Source organism: Zalophus californianus, chromosome 16 (genome assembly GCF_009762305.2).
Source record: "Zalophus californianus isolate mZalCal1 chromosome 16, mZalCal1.pri.v2, whole genome shotgun sequence".
In the NCBI taxonomy this organism is placed as follows: domain Eukaryota; kingdom Metazoa; phylum Chordata; class Mammalia; order Carnivora; family Otariidae; genus Zalophus; species Zalophus californianus.
In genome coordinates this window covers 54,916,968-54,935,833 of record NC_045610.1, presented here as the reverse complement: position 1 = coordinate 54,935,833, position 18,866 = coordinate 54,916,968, and the positions used below count along the sequence as shown (strand labels likewise).

The following is an 18,866-nucleotide window of genomic DNA, read 5'->3' as shown; positions in this document are numbered from 1 at the left end:
TCTTCTTTCCTGCTACCTGTGAGTTAAGATTCTTGGTATTGATCATGTCAGATTAAAAATCCTCTTTTGAATGCTGGATCCTACCTTTGTCTTAAACGTGGCAAAACGAAGCAGCTCTCCTTTTAGGGACTGGTGGGATCATTATTATGTCGTTCACTCTCGTTAAGGAACTTATTTTCAGGGATGTAAAATATTTATCATGACATAAATTTAAAACATTTATTGTGATATATAAATTAAGTGAAACCTTTTCATTGTTCTAGCATTCAAGTGACAAGTGACACTAGTTTATTTACAGTAGTGGTCAAAGTGTGGAGCAGGCTGTGCTCTGGGAAGACTATTTACAAAACAGGTAGTGGGCTGGCCTGTGCAGAGGGCCACTGTAGCCCGCTGAGCCGGACTTGAGAGTTTGGGGAAGTGCGCAGGAGGCCATCAATGAGGCCATCATAGACAGCATTGTCCTCTACCTTGGCAGCCAGAGGGTTTCTGACCTAGACAAAGGACCAAGGGGGAAGTGCAGGGAGAATCCCTCCCTAAGTGCCTCTTTTAAAGGGCATTTGCAAAGAATGGGCACAAAGCCCTTTCAAAATGAAAGCTACAGTTTTTGGAATTTCAATGAAGTTCTTAGTAATATTAGACTAAAATAACCAAATGCAGTACTCTTCCTCAGCCGTAAATTTTTCCTTATGGAGAATTCTAGTAAACCTTTCCCTTAACCATGAGCAACTGAGGCAGAATTAAATTACTCCCACTGGGGATAATTTGAGAGGGAGACAGACTGGGGGCTGGGATAGAAAAGGTAGATAAGGCAGAAGATAGAGCCAAAATTCAAGTTTTGAGAAGACAGACAGAAGAGACGTACAAATAAATACATGCTTGCCTTACAACAGCACACCCGCTTGTTTGTGGTTTTGAAGGCGCTGGGACAAAACAGGGACTGATCTCATGTATTTGGCGAGGATATCACAAGCAAAGCTAAAATACGTGTATGTGTGTATATAAAGCAAACAGGTAGATATAAACAGATCTATGATAGATAATCAACCCCTGTGTTGGAAAAGGGACTGGAGCAAAAGTTATCCGCCTGTGCTATCCAGTTACTATCTATCTTTTCTATCGAGCTACTGTCTAGGGGCCAAAGCAGAAGCCATAAAATTAGAAAAAAACACTGAATATTTTGATGGGGGAAGAGACACGGAAAACAAACCAGCCAAAAACAATCCTAACAAAGTAAAAAGAATGTCAGAGTATTTCACAGAAATTCTTAGGAAGGGATGGGGTGGGATTCTGGAAGTTTCTAGGACATAAGCAGAAACCATTTGTTCACTATTATACTCAAGATGAATAAAAAGTGATTTAAAATTCTGTTTAGTGTGTGACTTTCATTTTAATCAGCTTAAAAATATATTAAGGACTTTTCATAGGCTCACCTGCAACTCTGGATCCACCTTACTTTGCTTTTGTTTTTCACGCCTGCCAAGATCTGGTCAGGGACCCAAAAAGGGCCTGATGTAGGCTCATTTTCTGCCACTTCACACATACTCTTCTGGATCAGTATGCATGTAGCCTGGTATCTTGTATGGATGAATAATAAAATGCCAAAGCTTAGAGAATAATTTTAGGGAGAAAGATTTAAAAGTGAGATTATTATTTACTGAGAACTAACAGATAATTATTTAAAACATTTTAGTGATGACCTTTGTCATCTTCATGCCTCCCTGAAAACCAGCAGCCTTTACGAGCAAACAAATGGAAGTCTATTCAATCACTGTCACTCTTGAGAGCCAGCCAAAGAAATGTCCACCCAGAACCAGACCTGTCCATGTTAAAAAAACGGACTTCCTCTGTAACTGTTTTAGATTCCAATAATTTTATTCTTTTCACTCCCTCTCCCCCAAACCATTTTAAATTGTTAAATCTGCACTGCAGGTGTCCCCAGCATACGCTCCCTGGAGGCTCCAAGCTTCCGTACTCGGTGTCCAGGTCATCACTTACGCCAACGCTGCAGCTCTTTGGATAAACAGACAGAAGTATAAGGATCCACAAGGCCACTCCTAAAGACTGTTTCTGTCTCTTGCCTGTGCAGATCATTCCGTTTCCCCTTTGTTTTACAGATTCAGAAATAAAGTCTTAGGTGCAATCAGAAATTTCTCCTCAGGTATCAACCAACTGAGCCCTTTCAGACAGGTAAGCCTTTAAGGGGAGGCCTTGTCCCTGGGAAAGCAGGCAAGGTTTTTAGGAGTCTCCATGTATGCAAGGCTGATCAGAAAGGAACTCTTTCTCATGGACAGGTGGATCACACACCACCTACCAGCTCCCCACCAGCCATGTGTAGGAATTTACCAAAGTCCCATTTCTGCTACTTGACCTGCTCTCCCACTTACTAGACACTGAATCAGTCAAAAAATCCAATTCGAGTCAAGTCCTTTTTTTTTTTTTCATTTAAGTAGGCTCCACACCCAATATGGGGCTTGAACTCACAACCCTGGGATCAAGAGTCACATGCTCTACCAACCAAGCCACCCCAAGTCCTGGTATTTTAGAAGTCCTTTTAACCATTTGTGAATTACACTGGTATTAATGGTTGTCCTGTACTTTTACACAAAAAGTTTTCAGAAAGCGACTGGGCTTTTTAAATTTTTTTTAATTTTTCTTGAGTTTTTTTTTTTTTTTTTTTTTTTAAGATTTCATTTATTTATTTGACAGAGAGAGAGACAGCGAGAGCAGGAACACAAGCAGGGGGACTGGGAGAGGGAGAAGCAGGCTTCCCACAGAGCAGGGAGCCCGATGCGGGGCTCGATCCCAGGACTCTGGGATCATGACCTGAGCCAAGGCAAATGCCCAAGGACTGAGCCACCCAGGCGCCCCTGGGCTTTTTTTTTTTTAACTGTGGAAAAATACTGGGCTTTTTTGATATTCTCCTCTATACAATGGCTTTTAAACATTTTAACTATAAAAATATATTTTTATAAAGCAAGACTTTAAAAAAATGAGAAAAGTCATCTTAGACTAAAAGACAAATGAAGTTCAGACATTTTTCCTCCTGGTAAGACCTGATGCAAGCTGAAACTCCCAACTGGAAAGATGTTTTTGTTTTACGTGGTGAAAGTCACATTAACTAAGATTTCTGTGACCCTCAGACACATGAGTGAGAGCTGTATGGTTTCTCCTCCGCTCTTGGGGTATAGAGCTGTTTGGTTTCAATGCTAAAAAGAAGTTCTAAGGCAGGAATTAAGGGTGCTGATCTGGCAGGCAAACAACTTTCAGAGGAGAAAGCACAAGACCACCAGATCTCTAGGAAAAACCTCACGTGGAGCACAAGAGCAATTATGTAAATTCTAGTCAAATCTTATAAAGTTCATTATAACCATAATCTGTAATAAAAAAACCAAAGGCAGTGGCTCATTCATGAGGGCATGTCAGATAATGCAACACTATCCTATAAAAAGCAATTCGGAGAGTCCCCTGGAGGTCCCTGTAATGGGATGTGACCTGGGATTTTGGCTAAAAATATCAAAAAGGCTTACTCAGATGCCTGAAACTCCAGCCGCACCACAGGACGAAGTACCCCGTAAAGAGCATGGTGATGCCCCCAACTCCGCTTCTCACCGTGGTGCTGCACCTGATCCAGCCTGTTTAAAAAGAAACATGTCTGGTTGCTATGGTGAGCTGTAACTAGTGGCCGCGACCTGCCAGTTATGCAAGTTCTCCCGGTTAGCATGGGTGCTGGGCTTGTAATGCACAGACTAGACATAGCACCACATAGGTATTTCTTAAACAGATTTCAGGCTCAAATCCTGAAGACCACAATTTTAATACATTTAGTTATTCTTGTTTGGAGAGTTCAGTCACAATCTTGAGTTGGGAGATTAAAACAGACTGGTTAACTCGAGGTGTAGAGTTCTCCTGGCTCTGGGACTATGAAGGTGGGCAAGGGAGAGATGAGGGTAGGTGGGAGGGGGCACAGGACAGAAATGAACTCTGTTCCAAAATGGCGGCAGCTGTTCTGCCGGCTTTGGTGCTCTTGATTATGTCAGATTCCAGGGCAAAAACAGACAAAGAGAAGAGAAGGAAGCCTACGCACTGGTCTCCTTATCTCCTTCCCTTAGCCCTGCTGTAACAGCCATGGCTAAAGTAAGAGAAACTTCTCCAAATGCTTGGAACCAGCAACACAACCCAACAGTCCGTGACTCCAGCTCACCTTTCTGGACAGCTCCCAAGAGCCTCATCAGAGACAAGTTGGAGGTTGTAAGTCTGGTCGGGGGTTCCAAACTCCTGAGAGCAGTCGAGCTTCTTTCCAACAAAGGAACTATGGTTCCAAACAGAAGGCACTGTGATCGTTCATCAAGATTCAGGCTTTTTCCCGCCACTCCGTGCCCACAGTTCCCAGGGCCAGGCTGCAGGAAGGGGATCTTGGTTGTGTGGGCCTGCAGCTAGCTAAGTGCCCAAAGTCAAAGCCGGTGATTCCCAGTCAGAAAGAGGTTCCTCAAAAGGCTGAAGGAGCCCCTGGGGATCAGGACTCGGAGATGTTTTTTGATCTGATGAACATACCGTGCAGCTGATCCAGGTGTACATGCTTAATGAAATGACCTGTCTACATTTTCCATTTGCTAAACATTTTAGCAGAAGGCAGGACTTTCTACTATCATAGTACCTACTACTCCTTGTCACTACATGTACTAGAATCAACATGTGTGCCCTATGAGCCCCACTATTACTGACCAGCCAACATTTCTCATTTATGTTTAACACGTGAATAATGAACGTAGAATGTGAAGGGAGGGTTTAATGCTATCTATTTACAGCTTTCCTGCACCTGTTTTTGTTTAATGATAGGCAGGGAATCTCTACTGTTGCTGGTTCTCTGGTCTTGGTGGGGTTCATTGGGATAAAAGATAAATGAGGCAAATATTTACGATAGGTTTAGCAGAGGAGGTAAAGGTTGCTATGGATGTAAAAATGCTATCCAAACACTTGTTACATTAAGGAACAATGAGAAAAACCATACTGGCTTCCAAGAAATTACACGGAAAATAATTATTTCGCCAAGGTGAAGATTAATCTCTTAAAAAACAAAGCACGACATGATCCATTCTTCTTGGAAAAAAATGGAAAAAGATGGGAAGAGACACTTATGTGAAAACTCCAATTATAGAACCATTTCCCCTGCCATGTCAGGAACGGGTTGGCCCCTCAACTCTGTTCCTTCTCCAGCCAGCAGCCTCCTTCATTAAGAGTTCAAACTTGTGTGAACATTATCAGTTCTGGCCCTGAGCTGGGCTATAAAAGAGCCTGAAGCCCAGGAGAGGCCAGCTCAGAACCCACAGAAGTTCTGTTAGAGCTTCTCCAGTTCATCCTTCCTGCTACTCAGGGACCCTGGGTTCTGATCTACATCCCTTTCGGCCTGGCTGTGGGCCCAAGAATGCTAACACCCACTGCCATCTCCTGTCCTTGACCTGCTAGTGTTGACGTCCTTACATCCCAAACCTAGTGACAACAGCTCTGCTCACAGAAACGCCGGAACCGTCCCGTCCCTACCTTGGGTACCTCTAACACTTCCTACCACCTCTCTGGCCTGGCTGGAACTCTGGACATGTGACTTGACTCACCCCTTAGGTCTCTCTGGCTGTTGTCACATGTTCTTTTATGTAAAAACTCCCCTTTCAGGGCCTCCTCTACTAGCAGACTCATCCTGGCTTGTGCTGCTCCTGTTCTGCCCTGATCCTTCCCCACATGTGCCGTCTCAAGCATCTCACCAGGACAGTTTATTTCTGGAAATGCTATTTGATGAGAGAATGGCCTTTAAAAACCCATGACGCAGGGCGCCTGGGTAGCGTAGTCAGTTAAGTTTTAGAGTCTTGGTTTTGGCTCAGGTTGTGATCTGAGGGTTGTGGGATCAAACTCTGCATGGGGCTCTGCACTCAGGGCAGAGTCTGCTTAAGACTCTCTCTCTCTCTCTCCCTGCCCCTCCCACTTGTGTTCTAAGATAAAAAAAAAAACTTAAAAAAAAAAACCACCAAAAAACACCTAAACCCATGACCCTGTAAGCTTTCATTTTTTTTTTTTTAAAGATTTTATTTATTCATTAGACAGAGAGAGAGCACAAGCAGGGGGAGCAGCAGGGAGAGGGAGAAGGAGAAGCAGGCTCCCCGTGGAGCAAGGAGCCTGATGCAGGGCTTGATCCCAGGACCTTGGGATCATGACCTGAGCTGAACGCAGACGCTTAACCAACTGAGCCACCCAGGCGCCCCAAGTTTCCTCATTTTACCTTCTGCTATCCCCACCAGCCAAATTTTGCTTTCTGTAGTTCCATGAACTGTGTTTTTTCCAACTTCTCCCTCCCTTCCCCCCATCTGCCGATCCCCCCATCCCCTATGCTGGGTCTGAGGCTCCCCGCTCCAGTGGCCTCCCCAATACCAGTGGTACTCTAAAACTTGGCTGCTCTGCAGAAACACTTAAGACGTGTTTGAAAACAAGATCGTTAGACCCTACTTCAGGATCAGTCTCTGGGGATGAGGTCCAGGAATCTTTAATCCTATGTGAAACTGTCAGTTGTCCAGATTTGGGACCCAAGGACCTAGATCTCTTCAACTCGAGTCCTGAAAGCCTAGGCACCTGAATTCAGCCAAGGCTCAGCCAAGCATCCCCAGCTAAGCGCGTGCAAGGCTTGCCTTTGAACAAAGGAAGCCAATTTCTATTGCTGAGGACTCTTAAGGCACTATATTTGCTGAGTCTCCAGGGATTTAAATCCTGAACTTCTAAAATCTATTTTTGCTAATGCTGGGAGAACTGCTTTTTTTGGGTAGTAAGTCTGTGAAAATCCTTATTAAACCTCACAAGACGGCTCCTAATGCTGCCGAGTTCCATAAGCCTAATTCTTGTTCCTGACTTACTGAAACCCAACTCTGTGGTGTCCTCAGAACTCTCAGTCTGCCAAACTAATCAGAGTACTGCAGACTGTAACCAATAAAAGAGAACAGAAGAGCTCTGAACCTGGGGCGCCTGGGTGGCTCAGTTGGTTAAGCGTCTGACTTGATTTCAGCTCAGGCTCCGCACTCAGTGTGGAGCCTGCTTAAGGTTCTCTCTTTGACCACCACTTACTGTATGAACATGGGCACATCACTTAACATGTCAGGGGTTCAGATTCCTCATCTATAAAGGAAGGTGGGACAATGACTTCAGTGACAGTCACCTGAGTTGTCATGAAGGTTGAATGAGATAATAATGCCACATACCTAGCAGTGTCTGGTACAGTCATCACCCAACCAATGTTAGTCCCCTCCCCTTCTCTGAAATGAAAAGTGCCTGTATCAGAGACATTCCTCAGCACTATTAAAGACAGTACAGGAAATAAAGAAGTCCCACTTGCCAGAGAGATTTGCCACGGGCCACTGCAAACCACAGAGAAGTGGAGATCTGACAACCACCTGTGTTTCTAGTTAAGGCGCACTTTCTGCAATACAGTTTAGTGGAGAGGGCGAAATGTGGTCTGAAAGAGACTGTGTTCTACCTGCTGCTCTACCATCTACTGGCAACATGACCTTGAACCAATCACTTATCCTCTCTGCCTATTTCATCACCTGCCAAACAGAGCAAAATCACTGCCCACCTCTCAGCGTGGCGAGCCTGAAATAAGAAAACGGATGGAAGCACTCTGAAAACAAAGCAACACAGATGTTAATAGTAATTCTATGTCAACATGGAGAAGGGGCTTGGGGATCCAACTTTGAACTTGAGACAGACTACAACTCTGGAGGTTAGGTCTGTTGGTAGGAAAATCGGTAACCACTAAAGCAGTCGAAGATGTAGCTTTAGCTAGCAACACTCTTCACTTACTACACTTCTGTTTTGACATCTTTAGAAAGAAATAATTACCATACCAAAAAAAAAATGCTTTTCAGACCAGAAGACCTGGGGTTTAGTGAATATGTAAAAATTTATAAAATATACCAGAGAGAGAAAATATGTCCCTTTTAAGAAGAGATGTTACAACTTTTCCAGGTGCAAAGCTATTCGGAGTTGCTACAGGTCTCCTGTCGAAGCTAAAAGCACTAGTAAATAATACACACACATGAAATCTGAATGCTATATTAAACCAACTGTGCTTCTAGAAACCTGAAAAAAAGAAAAACCTAAAGCTTCCTGGTGAAGAAAATGAAGAAACTTTATGTACTGTAACTAGAGGTAGTCCAATAACTGAAGGTCAGGTCATGCAGGAAAAAGGGAGGATTCCCTGAAATGCCAGGAACTTCCCAGCTCTCTGGGGCCACTTAAACCATTCCAGGCACTGGCAAGGAGCCTCCAGAGAGCTTCTGAGGAGACAGCCTCACAGTCTGTCTGTCTCTTTCCACAATCTCTTACTGGATCTCTCAAGACAGCTTGAACACCTGCCCAACATCTACTGGCCATGCCTCCTCCTGCTGTGAAAACGCAAGTGACCAATGTCACCGGCTGACCTGGCCTAGTCCGACCTTCAACTCTGCCTGGAGGGGAAAAGAGAATGATAAACACCACTGGTACTAATTCTGGAGCAAGAATTAATGTTTTCAGAACAATTTTAAGTCTGGTATACTGGAATGCCTAGGTAAAAATAAGCTGAATGAGCAAAAACAGGAGTAATCTGAACCTCATTAATTCAAAAGGCACAGAGCTGTATGGATGGGCTGGATGGCCCATGAAAATGAGCATGTTTACCTTTTGAGAGTCTCTCCTCCTGGGGACTGGTGAGCTGAGGCTTTTGGGTCATTGCATTCCAATACTGGGGCTTCCCTGGCAATACTCCTAGTCCAAGATAACCAGGATAGAGCTCTGGAAACCACTCCAGCCCCAAGGAGCTTGAAAGGGTCTGCCTATCAGCAATGCCAGTCTGACTGAAGGGGCTGTAAGAGGCGCGAGGCAGGATTGAATGGAAGGTCTGTTGGCACCCAGGGTGTGACACTTCGGGCCCATAGCCAGATTTGTGTTGCAGCGAGGCTCCTTCACTCTCTGTTAACACCTTCACAACAGGGACTCGGTTAAGGCTGCAGGCTTCTGCCTTCTCTTCTGGAAAGAATCTGACAGCCAGAGAGGCAAGGCTTTCATTATACGACCGTGACACAGGGAACGGCCCACTGCAGGCTGTCTCTCTTGGAGTGAACAAACTTAAACTGGGACCTTCATCTGGACCTTTCTTCTCTGTGGCTGAATCATTACTCCTGATGTTCTTTGCATCACCATTCACAGAAGCCCATTCCGGGATTGCTTTTACAGATACGCTTTTCTCTGCATTTCCTCTGCTCCCGTGTGCCTCTGTTCCAAGGTTCAGTCCTTTTCCTTGGTTCTCCCTGACTGGGATGTCGACTGCGCTAACTTTAAAATTTAACAATTGTGATTCCATGTTCTTTTCTTGAATCGCAGAGTCTCTAACATGAGAAGAGACTTCTGAGAGGTGGTCCCTGGCCTCGGACTGTCTCTCATTGCTTGACAATGATGTTTGTAGTCTTTCAACCCCATAATTGAGATTCATGGGAGAACTGTGATAATCACCAATAGGCTTATCTGGTAAATTTACTAGAAGCTTCTGTCTTGGGTGATCAATTTTGTTCAATCTTAAATCAGTAGAAGTGGTCTGAACATCACTGGGTAAAGCTGAAGAGTATTTTCTATCTTGAGTTGATGAAAAAGGTTCTACTGGGCCAAGAGGTAAAGATATTTCAGTTTCTGAAAGGTTACTTCTACTTTCCCCTGATGGAGGCAAATATCTGACAAGTTCTCTTTCAGGAGTGGTGTCCTCTGATGCATAAAACTGAGCCTTCGTTTCTCCCTGGAAAGTAATCTTTGGGTCAGTATTTTTCAACTTTTTGATGGAGCACTGAACTTGATTCTGGATGTCTTTATCTGCCTTTGTACTACCTGCTCTTTCCAAACCAACAGCCAATAGTGGAAAAGACTTTGTTGCCCGTTCTGGTTTGTCTTTTACCAAGTTGGTATCTCTCTTCTTACTCTCCGTCTCCAACTCTCTCTCTTTAGTGTTATTTAAGTCTGTGATTGGCCCTTTCATTTTTTTAGCGTGTGGGCGTGTAGCGAGCTTGGACTGACAAGCTTTCTGATCAGCCGGTACAGTTGATCCTTTCATCTTACAGTACGGTAAGTGGGATTTTAATCGTTTAAATGGCTTTTTACAGTAAGGACACACTTCCATCCTGGATGAGTATCACTCTCCTATTCCTGAAAAAGGTAAATGGGACATTATGAGGGGCACATAGTTGGTAATTACTAACATCTCATTTATGTGTGTACCTTTCATGTGGAAGAACCTAGATTGAAGGAAGCTTTAAGAAATGTGTTTTGACTTATTCTTTTTCTTACAGAGGTAGAAAATAGAAGACACAGTTTTAAGATAAATATCCCTGGCTTCACTTCTGTTTACATTTCTTAAAGTCTTCCAAGAATCAATTGTTAGTAAAAAAAAACAACCAAAGGGGTTTTCAACATCCCTAACTAGTAGATGAGGAAAGCCAAAACACTAATCTAACAAGTTAATGGTTAAATTAATGGAAGAAAAAGTTGTACAAAATACCAGTAAGGGGGCGCCTGGGTGGCTTAGTCGTTAAGCATCTGCCTTCAGCTCAGGTCATGATCCCAGGGTCCTGGGATTGAGCCCTGAGTGGGGCTCCCTGCTCAGCGGGGAGTCTGCTTCTCCCTCTGGCCCCCCCCCCCATGCTCTCTCTCTTCAAATAAATAAAGCTTCAATATACCAGTCAGATTAAAACGTTTGCTGTTTAAGGTTACAGCAAGTCAACTGGTTATTACAAGAGTATAAAGAAATTGTTAAAACCCCTCAAACACATCGTTTAAGGAAAGAATAATAAAGAGTAAAAACTCAGGCCAGAATCTGATGGCTGTTGCTTAGAGTCATGGTTTTCAAAGTTGTATATGGAAGATCCACTTCGGTGCAAGACCTTCCATCATTTCAGCATGAGAAATGAAGCTCTAACACCATATTAATAATATGTGTATACACACATACATGTATGTGTAAAAGTGTTTATGATGTACAAATGATACATACATGGAGGGGACAGAGTCCCCAATTTTTGACTTAAGGAGTAAGTACAATGGACTATCAGCAAGTTCATTATTTGAAATCTTTGTGATACTCATACCACGTAAAAACGTGAAAAAATACCATGTATCATTTGTACCTCTTTGAGCACTGAGCCTGGCATATGAGAGTTGAATGAATTCCTTTTCTAGACATAAATATGCAAATGCTATCATCATAGATGACTAACTGTGAATGTCTTCTGACTACTGAATAGGTCAAAAAATGAGACTAAAACCATTTACAAAATAAATACATAGAATCCTGGCCAATCCATTTAGGATCCTATATGAGCTCAGGCAAAACGAAGCTGTTTCCGGCCAAAGAACTTTAATTATTCTTACTTTAGAGGTACCCCTTGACAATACAATCAAAGTTATGGGCTGCTGACTTACAAAAATACCCACAACTGAAGCCAGTCCACGGGCCTTGGACTAATTAACTTTAGAAGGGGCTAGGGACCTCTTAGACATGTCTGCCTCTACATTACTCCACCACACTTAATCCTACTGGAAAGATCCTGTACGCTCACGTGGTAACGTCTTACCGTGGGTGACTGACTACTTTCTTACTGGAGCTTCTCCAGAAGAATGCTAATTTTGTGGTTGTTTCTCTTGGATCTCCATGCCTCACGATCGCAGTTCCCGAGTCTGGCAGAACAAACTCGATTTTAACTGTCAGCCTGCGCGAGACACAATCAGAAAAGTAACTCGACAGCACACCCAGTGAATGGATGTGGCGCGGCACTGAACCAAGTACAAGCTAACTGGGTTATCCGCAGGACAAGTCCCCCTCGGTGCTCCGGCAAGCAAACAGTTAAGACCGCGCCCGCCTTCCGGGCGCAGAGCCCGTGGGACTCCTGCCAAACGCCTCCCCTCCCCCCACCCCGCCGCGGACTCCCCAACCCCTACCCGCCACCGCCGCGGTACCTGGCCCGCCCCCCCTCCCGGCTCCCTCACTTTTTCCGGAAGCGGAGCCGCTGCTTCACGCTGAGTGGGCGGGGACCGCCGGGCTGCTTGAGGCACCGGGCTCTCCTCCCCTGCAGCCCCAGCCGGAGGCGCCGGAACCGCACGGACGCCGAAGGGGGCTCGTCCTGCCGCCCCGGGAAGCAACCCCCCCCGGCTGGCCCGCCATCCGATCGACTCCCTCCTATGCCGGGAAGCACTCCCCCATCCCCGACCCAGGGCGTGGGCCACAGGACACAGCACGACCGGCCGCGACTAACCCAGAGCAGCATCCTCACCTCGCCAGGCGCGGAAGTTCCGGAAGCCCCCGCGACAAGCCCCCCAGCGCAGCCCTCGAGCCGCTTCCCAACTCCCCGGCAGGCACCCGCTGCAGGCCGTCTGCGCCCCTGCCTGATGCTTCTCAGCTGTGTTTTAAAAAAAAATTGTTACCGCACAGGGGCCTAACTCAAATACTTGTATCGTATTATGATGACGTAATTTAAGTTAATTTAAACCTGGCTTGACTTTTATGCCGTCCCCGCTCCGCTGCGAACAGGCGAAAGCTCAGGCCGCCTCTCGTGAGGTCCTCTCTCCCAGAAGCTCTCAGTCACTCCTCCCCACTCCGAGCCCGCCTCTTCCCGTGGGCGGGGTTACCGGTCGGCGCGGCCGCGGTCGCGCCACTGCGCAGCCGCGAGAGGGCGGTACCACGGCGGCTGCGACATGGGGGGGCGCGGAGCAGACGCCGGAAGTAGCGGTGGTACAGGTCCCACCGAGGGGTACTCACCGCCGGCGGCGTCCACCCGCGCCGCGGCTAGAGCCAAGGCCCGAGGGGGTGGGCGTGGCGGCCGCCGGAACGCAACACCCTCTGTTCCCTCTTCTCGCGGAGCGGCGCCGCGTCGCTCCCCTCCACCGGCTGCCATGAGCGAGCGCCTCCGCCCCAGGTGAGACCACAGGGACCCCCTTCCTTCCCAGCCCCTCGCCGGGGGCTGGAGCCGAAGGGGCGCGCGAAGCGGGGGTCCGAGCAAGCGTGAGCCCTGAGGGTCTCCATCTGGGTGCTTCGCGGCCCGGGGGAGGAGGGAGAGGGATGCGCAAGTACCTGGTTCCTGAGGTGCTGGAGGAGTGACTCGCCGGGGTCCACGTCTCCCCCACCCCAACCCCGTCTTTTTTTCCCCTTCCTCGTCTTTCCCTACTTGGAATGCAGACTGAACGGTCCCAGAAGAGAGACAGTGGCCCTAAAGCTTCCCTGTCCTAAATTTAGGAGGGTGGGGGGATGGGAGGAATGTCTGATCTTTGAGAGGGAGCCCCTAGGACGTCTTTGAGGGGCAGGGGCGGGGAGCTGCCGTCTCCCCAAGGTCAGAAAGAAGGATTGGATTTAACTCTGTAGCAGGGAAGGATGGGGATAGATGGAAGAATTTGTGCCCTCGGACGGTTGTGGACATGGAAGGGCAGATGAGCAAAGTGGCTTGTAGCATTAACAGGCAGGATTCTAAACTGTTTGGATGCGGAGCCGTTTGACTCCGAAGGCGGGAGGTAGGGCTGTATCGCGATGCTCTACTTTTCCACTGAGCCTGGCTTCAGGACCCGGGTCTTCACCTAGGGGTGCTGTGCTTGCTTGACGAGTGCAGAATAGAGTCCGGATCAAGCTGCAGTTTCTTTCTTTCTTTCTTTTCTCCTCATTTCCTCCTGTAAGAAGGTGGGGAGGAGAGAGTTGGGATTGGGTACCCCAAATGAAGAGGAGCAACTTTACTTCAAATTAGAAAAACCCCTCATCGTGGAATTTGAAGTGAAAACCTGTAGATCACCAAGTCCAACACTGTCATTTTTCTGATGAGGAAACAGAGAGCTCAGCCGGTTTACTCGAGTCTTTCCAGGTTCACTGCTCTTTTCATTATTTCCCAATAGTCTCACTAAAGCTCAAGTGAATAAAATAGGTTTGCCTTGGTAGATTATGCTGGATTTTTTCTTGTTGTTCCATATTTTCATTGGCTCTGAATGTGATTGACAGTCTTCCCACAAAGATCTTGCTATGGAGGATGGTCAGTTCAGGGATTAAGATTCTGGAAAGCATCCTGAAGTTATTTGGTCGGATAGTGAAAATCTGGGGTCACCCATACTTTTGCATTGGATTATTGATTTGGGTATATAGTGAGTGGGGGCATAAATCCTGCTTGTATAGAAAATAAGAATGGACTAGATTTGAAATTAGGGGCCCAGTTACCGACTTGCTATTGGAATTAGGAACAAGATCCTTAGGCGTAGTAAGCCAGATCCAACTGCTATTGTTTTCTTTCCCAAACCCAGTTTATACTTCTAATAGTCTCTTGTGATGTCTCATATTTGCAAAAGTCTAAATATTTCCTGCAGAAAGATTCCTTTTATCCATCACTGGATAAGCAAATGTGAATGTGCTTATACTGGTAGCAGATGCCTTTTATCCAGTACGCAAATAACCTCAACACGTTTATACTGGTAACTTCATTGCTATAAAGGAAACGCATGTGATTTGGACAGGGGCTTCTTACCTACTTTTCACCCCATGTTCTGTGGAATATGATGGACCAGCTCTTCCAGCTCCCGCTGTCATCGTATCTCCAGGTCAGCTCAGTTTTCTGGATCTGTTTCCTCAATTTTAAGATGAGGGGTTGGTCTTGGGGCGCCTGGGTGGCTCAGTCGTTAAGCGTCTGCCTTGGGCTCAGGTCATGATCCCGGGGTCCTGGGATCGAGCCCCATATCAGGCTCCCTGCTCTGTGGGAAGCCTGCTTCTCCCTCTCCCACTCTCCCCGCTTGTGTTCCCTCTCTCGCTGTGTCGCTCTCTGTCAAATAAATAAATGAAATCTAAAAAAAAAAAAAGATAAGGGGTTGGTCTGAGATGGTGATTTTTCAGACTGTTTTAAAATATACTGAGGTGGCCATAGAGGGGTAGATGTATGCCAAGGAAACCCCTACTTTAACCAAAACAAGTCCTTTATTTCATATATATATTGAGTGATTTTTTTTTTCCTGATAGAAAAAAAGGGCTCTGTTACTATAAGAAAAAAAAAAGTTTGAAAAACACTAGTCTCCATACTCTTAAGATTTCTTCTGTGTTCAGTCTCTAGATGACAGGAAGATTGGAAAGAAATGAAAGGATGAGCAGTGATGTAATCAACCATCCTTAAAAGTAACAGATGCTAAACAACAATTTGTAACTAGATGCCTGGGGAGAACATAATCAATTATATGGTGGCTGCTAAAATTATAACCTGGTCTGTGGCATTAATGGGGAAGGCTATAATCTGACTTTGTGGATACGGTTGAACATGAAGCTATAATCTTGGCAATTACTAACAATACTGTTGAAAGAGGACTATTTCAAGGATAGAATCTACAAAGAGCCTAGAAAAAGGAGAAGAACAGGAGGGCTCATTCTTACTCAGTACCATCCAAAGGAGAGGGCCCCCTACAGGAGCTGATTGGGGTACCTTGAGAAAGCAGCTGATTATGAGGCAGGGATATTTCATGTGACTTTCCCAGAGTTTACTTGAAATCTACAAAACCAGCTCATCCTCTGTTCTCACAACCTTTTTGCCTGACAACCTCCTTGATGTTCATTTTGTCACTGCAGAGATATGCCATGGGTTATAAACGAGGATGTTGGAAAGTTTGGGTCAGGCTCATAAGTGGTTAGAGTGGCTCAGCAGCCCAGAGCACAGTCAGCTGCTGGCATATTGATAAGAGAAGAGTTTGGGGACCAGCATTTGGGGAGTTTCCCTGGGGTGGCTACTGGTCTTCTGTTGGACCTTGCTCTGTAACTGCAGCTCTTTTCCAAAAAAATTCTCTGATCATATAGTGGTGAAAATAATAATTATTTGGTTCAAGTCTGCGGTAATAGCACATCCATTTAAATGAGTATTAAACCTGCTTTTCACCTAGTTTTTAACCTCTACATACTTCACAGTAATGTGCGGTTAAGATCTAATGTCCTGAGAGAAGGGTTAGGGAGCAGAAATGATGATCTTAGAAACAACTGAGTCTTAGAATGAGGTCAGTGGTATAGCCCTTTGCAGGTTGGTTAATGCTTGATCGGAACCACACACTCACAATTTATCATTCCAAGCCTAAACTGGATCTGTTCTCATTAATAAAGTTGCATGTATTCAGTGTACAGGAGTATTGCAGAATACAAGGAATTGAGCTCAGGGTGATAACTTAAATTTTCTCCAGTATCAAGACCTCAACTGAAAACCTTTGGATTATAGACCTGCCCCACTATGCCACACTCCTCGCATAGAAAATATACGACTATAGAAGATACCGGGTGCTCAAATTCAGTACTTTCCCCAAAGCTGTTTTTCCTCTAGCTTTAGAAACCTGAATCTTTAAGAGTTTTCATTATAATAGATTATGCTGCTTTGTATAAATTGGCCTCTTGCCAGTGTGGTCCAGTGGCATTTTCTGTAGCAATGGGAATGTCCTCTGTGCTATCCAGTACAGTTGCCACTAGCTACCTGTGACCTTTGAACACTGAAAATGTAGCTGGTGTGACTAAGGAACTGGATATTAAATGTAAATAACTGCATGTGGCTAGTGGCTACCATATTGGATAGCACAGTTCCGGGCAGTTTGCCTTCAAATGATACCTACCTCCTCTAATTTGTTTCTATTTTCTGTCTTCTAAACGGGGGCTTAGAAGCCCTTCTAGGAGCACTTAATTCTTAATATGTAGTTTTTCCTTAAACCTGAAAATTTTGAGCAGCTTGTGCTGCAAACTCAAAGTAACAATCTGGTGACGTAACATATAATACTAGGTGGTGTAGAGAGAATAATGTAATTAATGTGTCTCAGAGCAGCCTTTCCAGTGATGGTCCGGAAGGGTGATCTAATGCTTTAGAGGGCATTGAGCTTTTGTTGCATTGTGATAATTGGGGGGAAATCAGGGATGAAAGAAAACTGCAGATTAGAGCCCACATGAACCTCTGATGATATCCCTGTGTAGCACCATTTTCATTAGGATTTTGGGGGTACATGGGCAGAGGCAGCCACTCCTGTCTTACATGTTGTCCTATGGAAGGCAATAAGATGAGGTAACCTGAAATTGTGATTTCAGGAAATGCAGAGGGAAGATAACCTTAATTAGGTGGAATTTGGAAGCTTAGTCATTAGCATCACCCTGCACTTACTTATTCCCAGTAGGCATTTAAAGTTGCCAAGCTTCTTTTTAGAAATCAGTTGTACTAATTTAAGCTCGCCCCTACTGCTGCTATTTTATATTTTCACTCTTTGTGCCCAGCGATGGTGTACTTCTAACTTTTTACCTATTGGGATAGCATATGATGAATTCTGTTTTCTCAGGCAAGAGGGCAAATTTGTTGTCATGATTTACAATTTTAAGAGTCTAAAAGATCAATTGTTGGGTTTTTTTTTTCTCCTTGTGATTTAATTTCAGGAAAAGGAGAAGGAATGGCAATGAAGAAGACCATCATCTTCCCCCGCAGACCAAGAGGAGTAGTAGAAACCCTGTCTTTCATGATTCCTGGGACACAGAGGTAGGAAGTGTGTTCAGAATCTCTGCTGTTTTCATTGACTTGAGCTAAATAACCCAGTTTCTTCATGTAATTAAAATTATTCTTCGAATAAATAAAAGTGATCTTACTTGATTGCAGTGGTTTCAACTTCTTTTGAGTCATGGCCCCTTTGAGGAAGCTATGCACCTTCTCCCCAGCAAAGTGGTGTATGTCTGCACATATTAATACATACACACAGCCCAGAATTTGTTAGAAGCTTCATGGACCTTTGAAAACTCATCTTTGAGCTGTCTAGTTGAATTTCAGAAACCAACTGTTTTCTAATAGTTTATGAGCCATTAATTATCCTTAAGCCAAGTATATTTGGTTGCTTTCATTCACATGTCTTTTTTTTTTTTTTTTTTTGGTAAATGTTTTATTTATTTATTTATTCATGAGAGTCAGAGAGAGAGAGAGAGAGAGAGAGAGAGAGGCAGAGGGAGAAGCAGGCTCCCCGCCTAGCAGGGAGCCCGATGCGGGACTCGATCCCAGGACCCTGGGATCATGACCCGAGCCGAAGGCAGACGCTTAACCATCTGAGCCACCCAGGCGCCCCATTCACACGTCTTTATGAGGAACTATATAAACATTCAGAATAGGTGATGCGTGTGTACACAAAATCCTGTTTTTAAGCATTACTGCTTTTTTATGTTGTCCTAAAAGAGCTCCTGCAGGTGGCAGGGTGGAGGGGAGCAAGCGGGGAGAGGGGGAAAGAGCTCCTGAAGTTTTGGTTTCCTGAAAAGAGAGCTTCAGTGTGCATACTGGCGGCAGAGTTTCTGTGTGCACTCCAAGGGCTGCCCTACAGAGGGAAAGGAGGCTAACCTTCAAATGACGTCTGTGTTACTGGAAAATTGTGACCCTTAATGAGTGGTCACCCTGATTGAGAAGCTCCTTGCTGGCAGAGATCTCTAAGCCTGAGCCTTATAACTTAGAGCAGACCTCTGTGTATCACACAACTCTGCGTGTCACAGTTTTTGCACAACCAAAATAATTCGTACTTTAATTAGTTCTTGATAATAGGATTTGACCTACATCCAGTCTTTACCGGAAATCCAAAGTTACTCCTCTCAGGGGGGATGAAATCAGTTAACTCTCACATAGGTCATACACATTCAGGAACAGTTAGTAAGTGCAGATTAGCTCCTTCTGTGTGGACACTTGAGTTTCTGTAACTCCTGTCCCCCTTTTAAAAATCTTCTCTCATGCTTTTTTCCTTTTTCTTATGTTTTAAAAAATGATTAACAAAAAAGCAGTTGAGCTTTTGTTTAATGTGACGATTGGAGGATGAAAGAAAAG

General features: G+C 44.9%; 2 protein-coding genes across 5 annotated transcripts in view; one reads left to right on the top strand and one right to left on the bottom strand.

Moving 5' to 3' along the window:
* Positions 1 to 1,853: 1,853 nt before the first annotated feature.
* C16H17orf80 (chromosome 16 C17orf80 homolog) lies at positions 1,854 to 12,665 on the bottom strand. Of its 2 annotated transcripts, XM_027624938.1 has the most exons (7): positions 12,543 to 12,665; positions 12,327 to 12,452; positions 11,631 to 11,765; positions 8,695 to 10,206; positions 4,202 to 4,309; positions 3,528 to 3,632; positions 1,854 to 2,010 (listed from the first exon to the last, which is right to left on the bottom strand). In XM_027624938.1, the coding sequence occupies exons 4-7, from the start codon at positions 10,178 to 10,180 to the stop codon at positions 1,988 to 1,990; spliced, it is 1,722 nt and encodes a 573-aa protein (XP_027480739.1). In that variant the 5' UTR covers positions 10,181 to 10,206; positions 11,631 to 11,765; positions 12,327 to 12,452; positions 12,543 to 12,665; the 3' UTR covers positions 1,854 to 1,987. The 2 variants fall into 2 exon arrangements, with proteins under 2 accessions (XP_027480739.1, XP_027480740.1); XM_027624939.1 differs by lacking the exons at positions 12,327 to 12,452; positions 12,543 to 12,665 and adding an exon at positions 12,043 to 12,319.
* The window catches only part of FAM104A (family with sequence similarity 104 member A), a 21,053-nt gene continuing 14,817 nt past the window's right edge, over positions 12,631 to 18,866 (top strand). For all 3 annotated transcript variants that reach the window (XR_003525170.1, XM_027624941.1, XM_027624940.1), the window contains exons 1-2: positions 12,631 to 12,968; positions 17,453 to 17,552. Coding sequence is in view for 2 of the 3 variants with exons in the window: in XM_027624941.1 (XP_027480742.1) it covers positions 12,748 to 12,968; positions 17,453 to 17,552 (321 nt within the window). In the remaining variant the exon portion in view is untranslated. The remainder of the gene's footprint in view (positions 12,969 to 17,452; positions 17,553 to 18,866) is intronic.

Coding starts and splice junctions, on each gene's coding strand:
- C16H17orf80 (XM_027624938.1), bottom strand. CDS start 10,180: ATGGAAGTGTGTCCTTACTGTAAAAAGCCATTTAAACGATTAAAATCC. Junction 3,633..4,201: donor CTTGGGAGCTGTCCAGAAAG/GTGAGCTGGAGT, acceptor CTTTTTAAACAG/GCTGGATCAGGTGCAGCACC. Junction 2,011..3,527: donor CTGGAGTTTCAGGCATCTGA/GTAAGCCTTTTT, acceptor GTTTATCCAAAG/AGCTGCAGCGTTGGCGTAAG.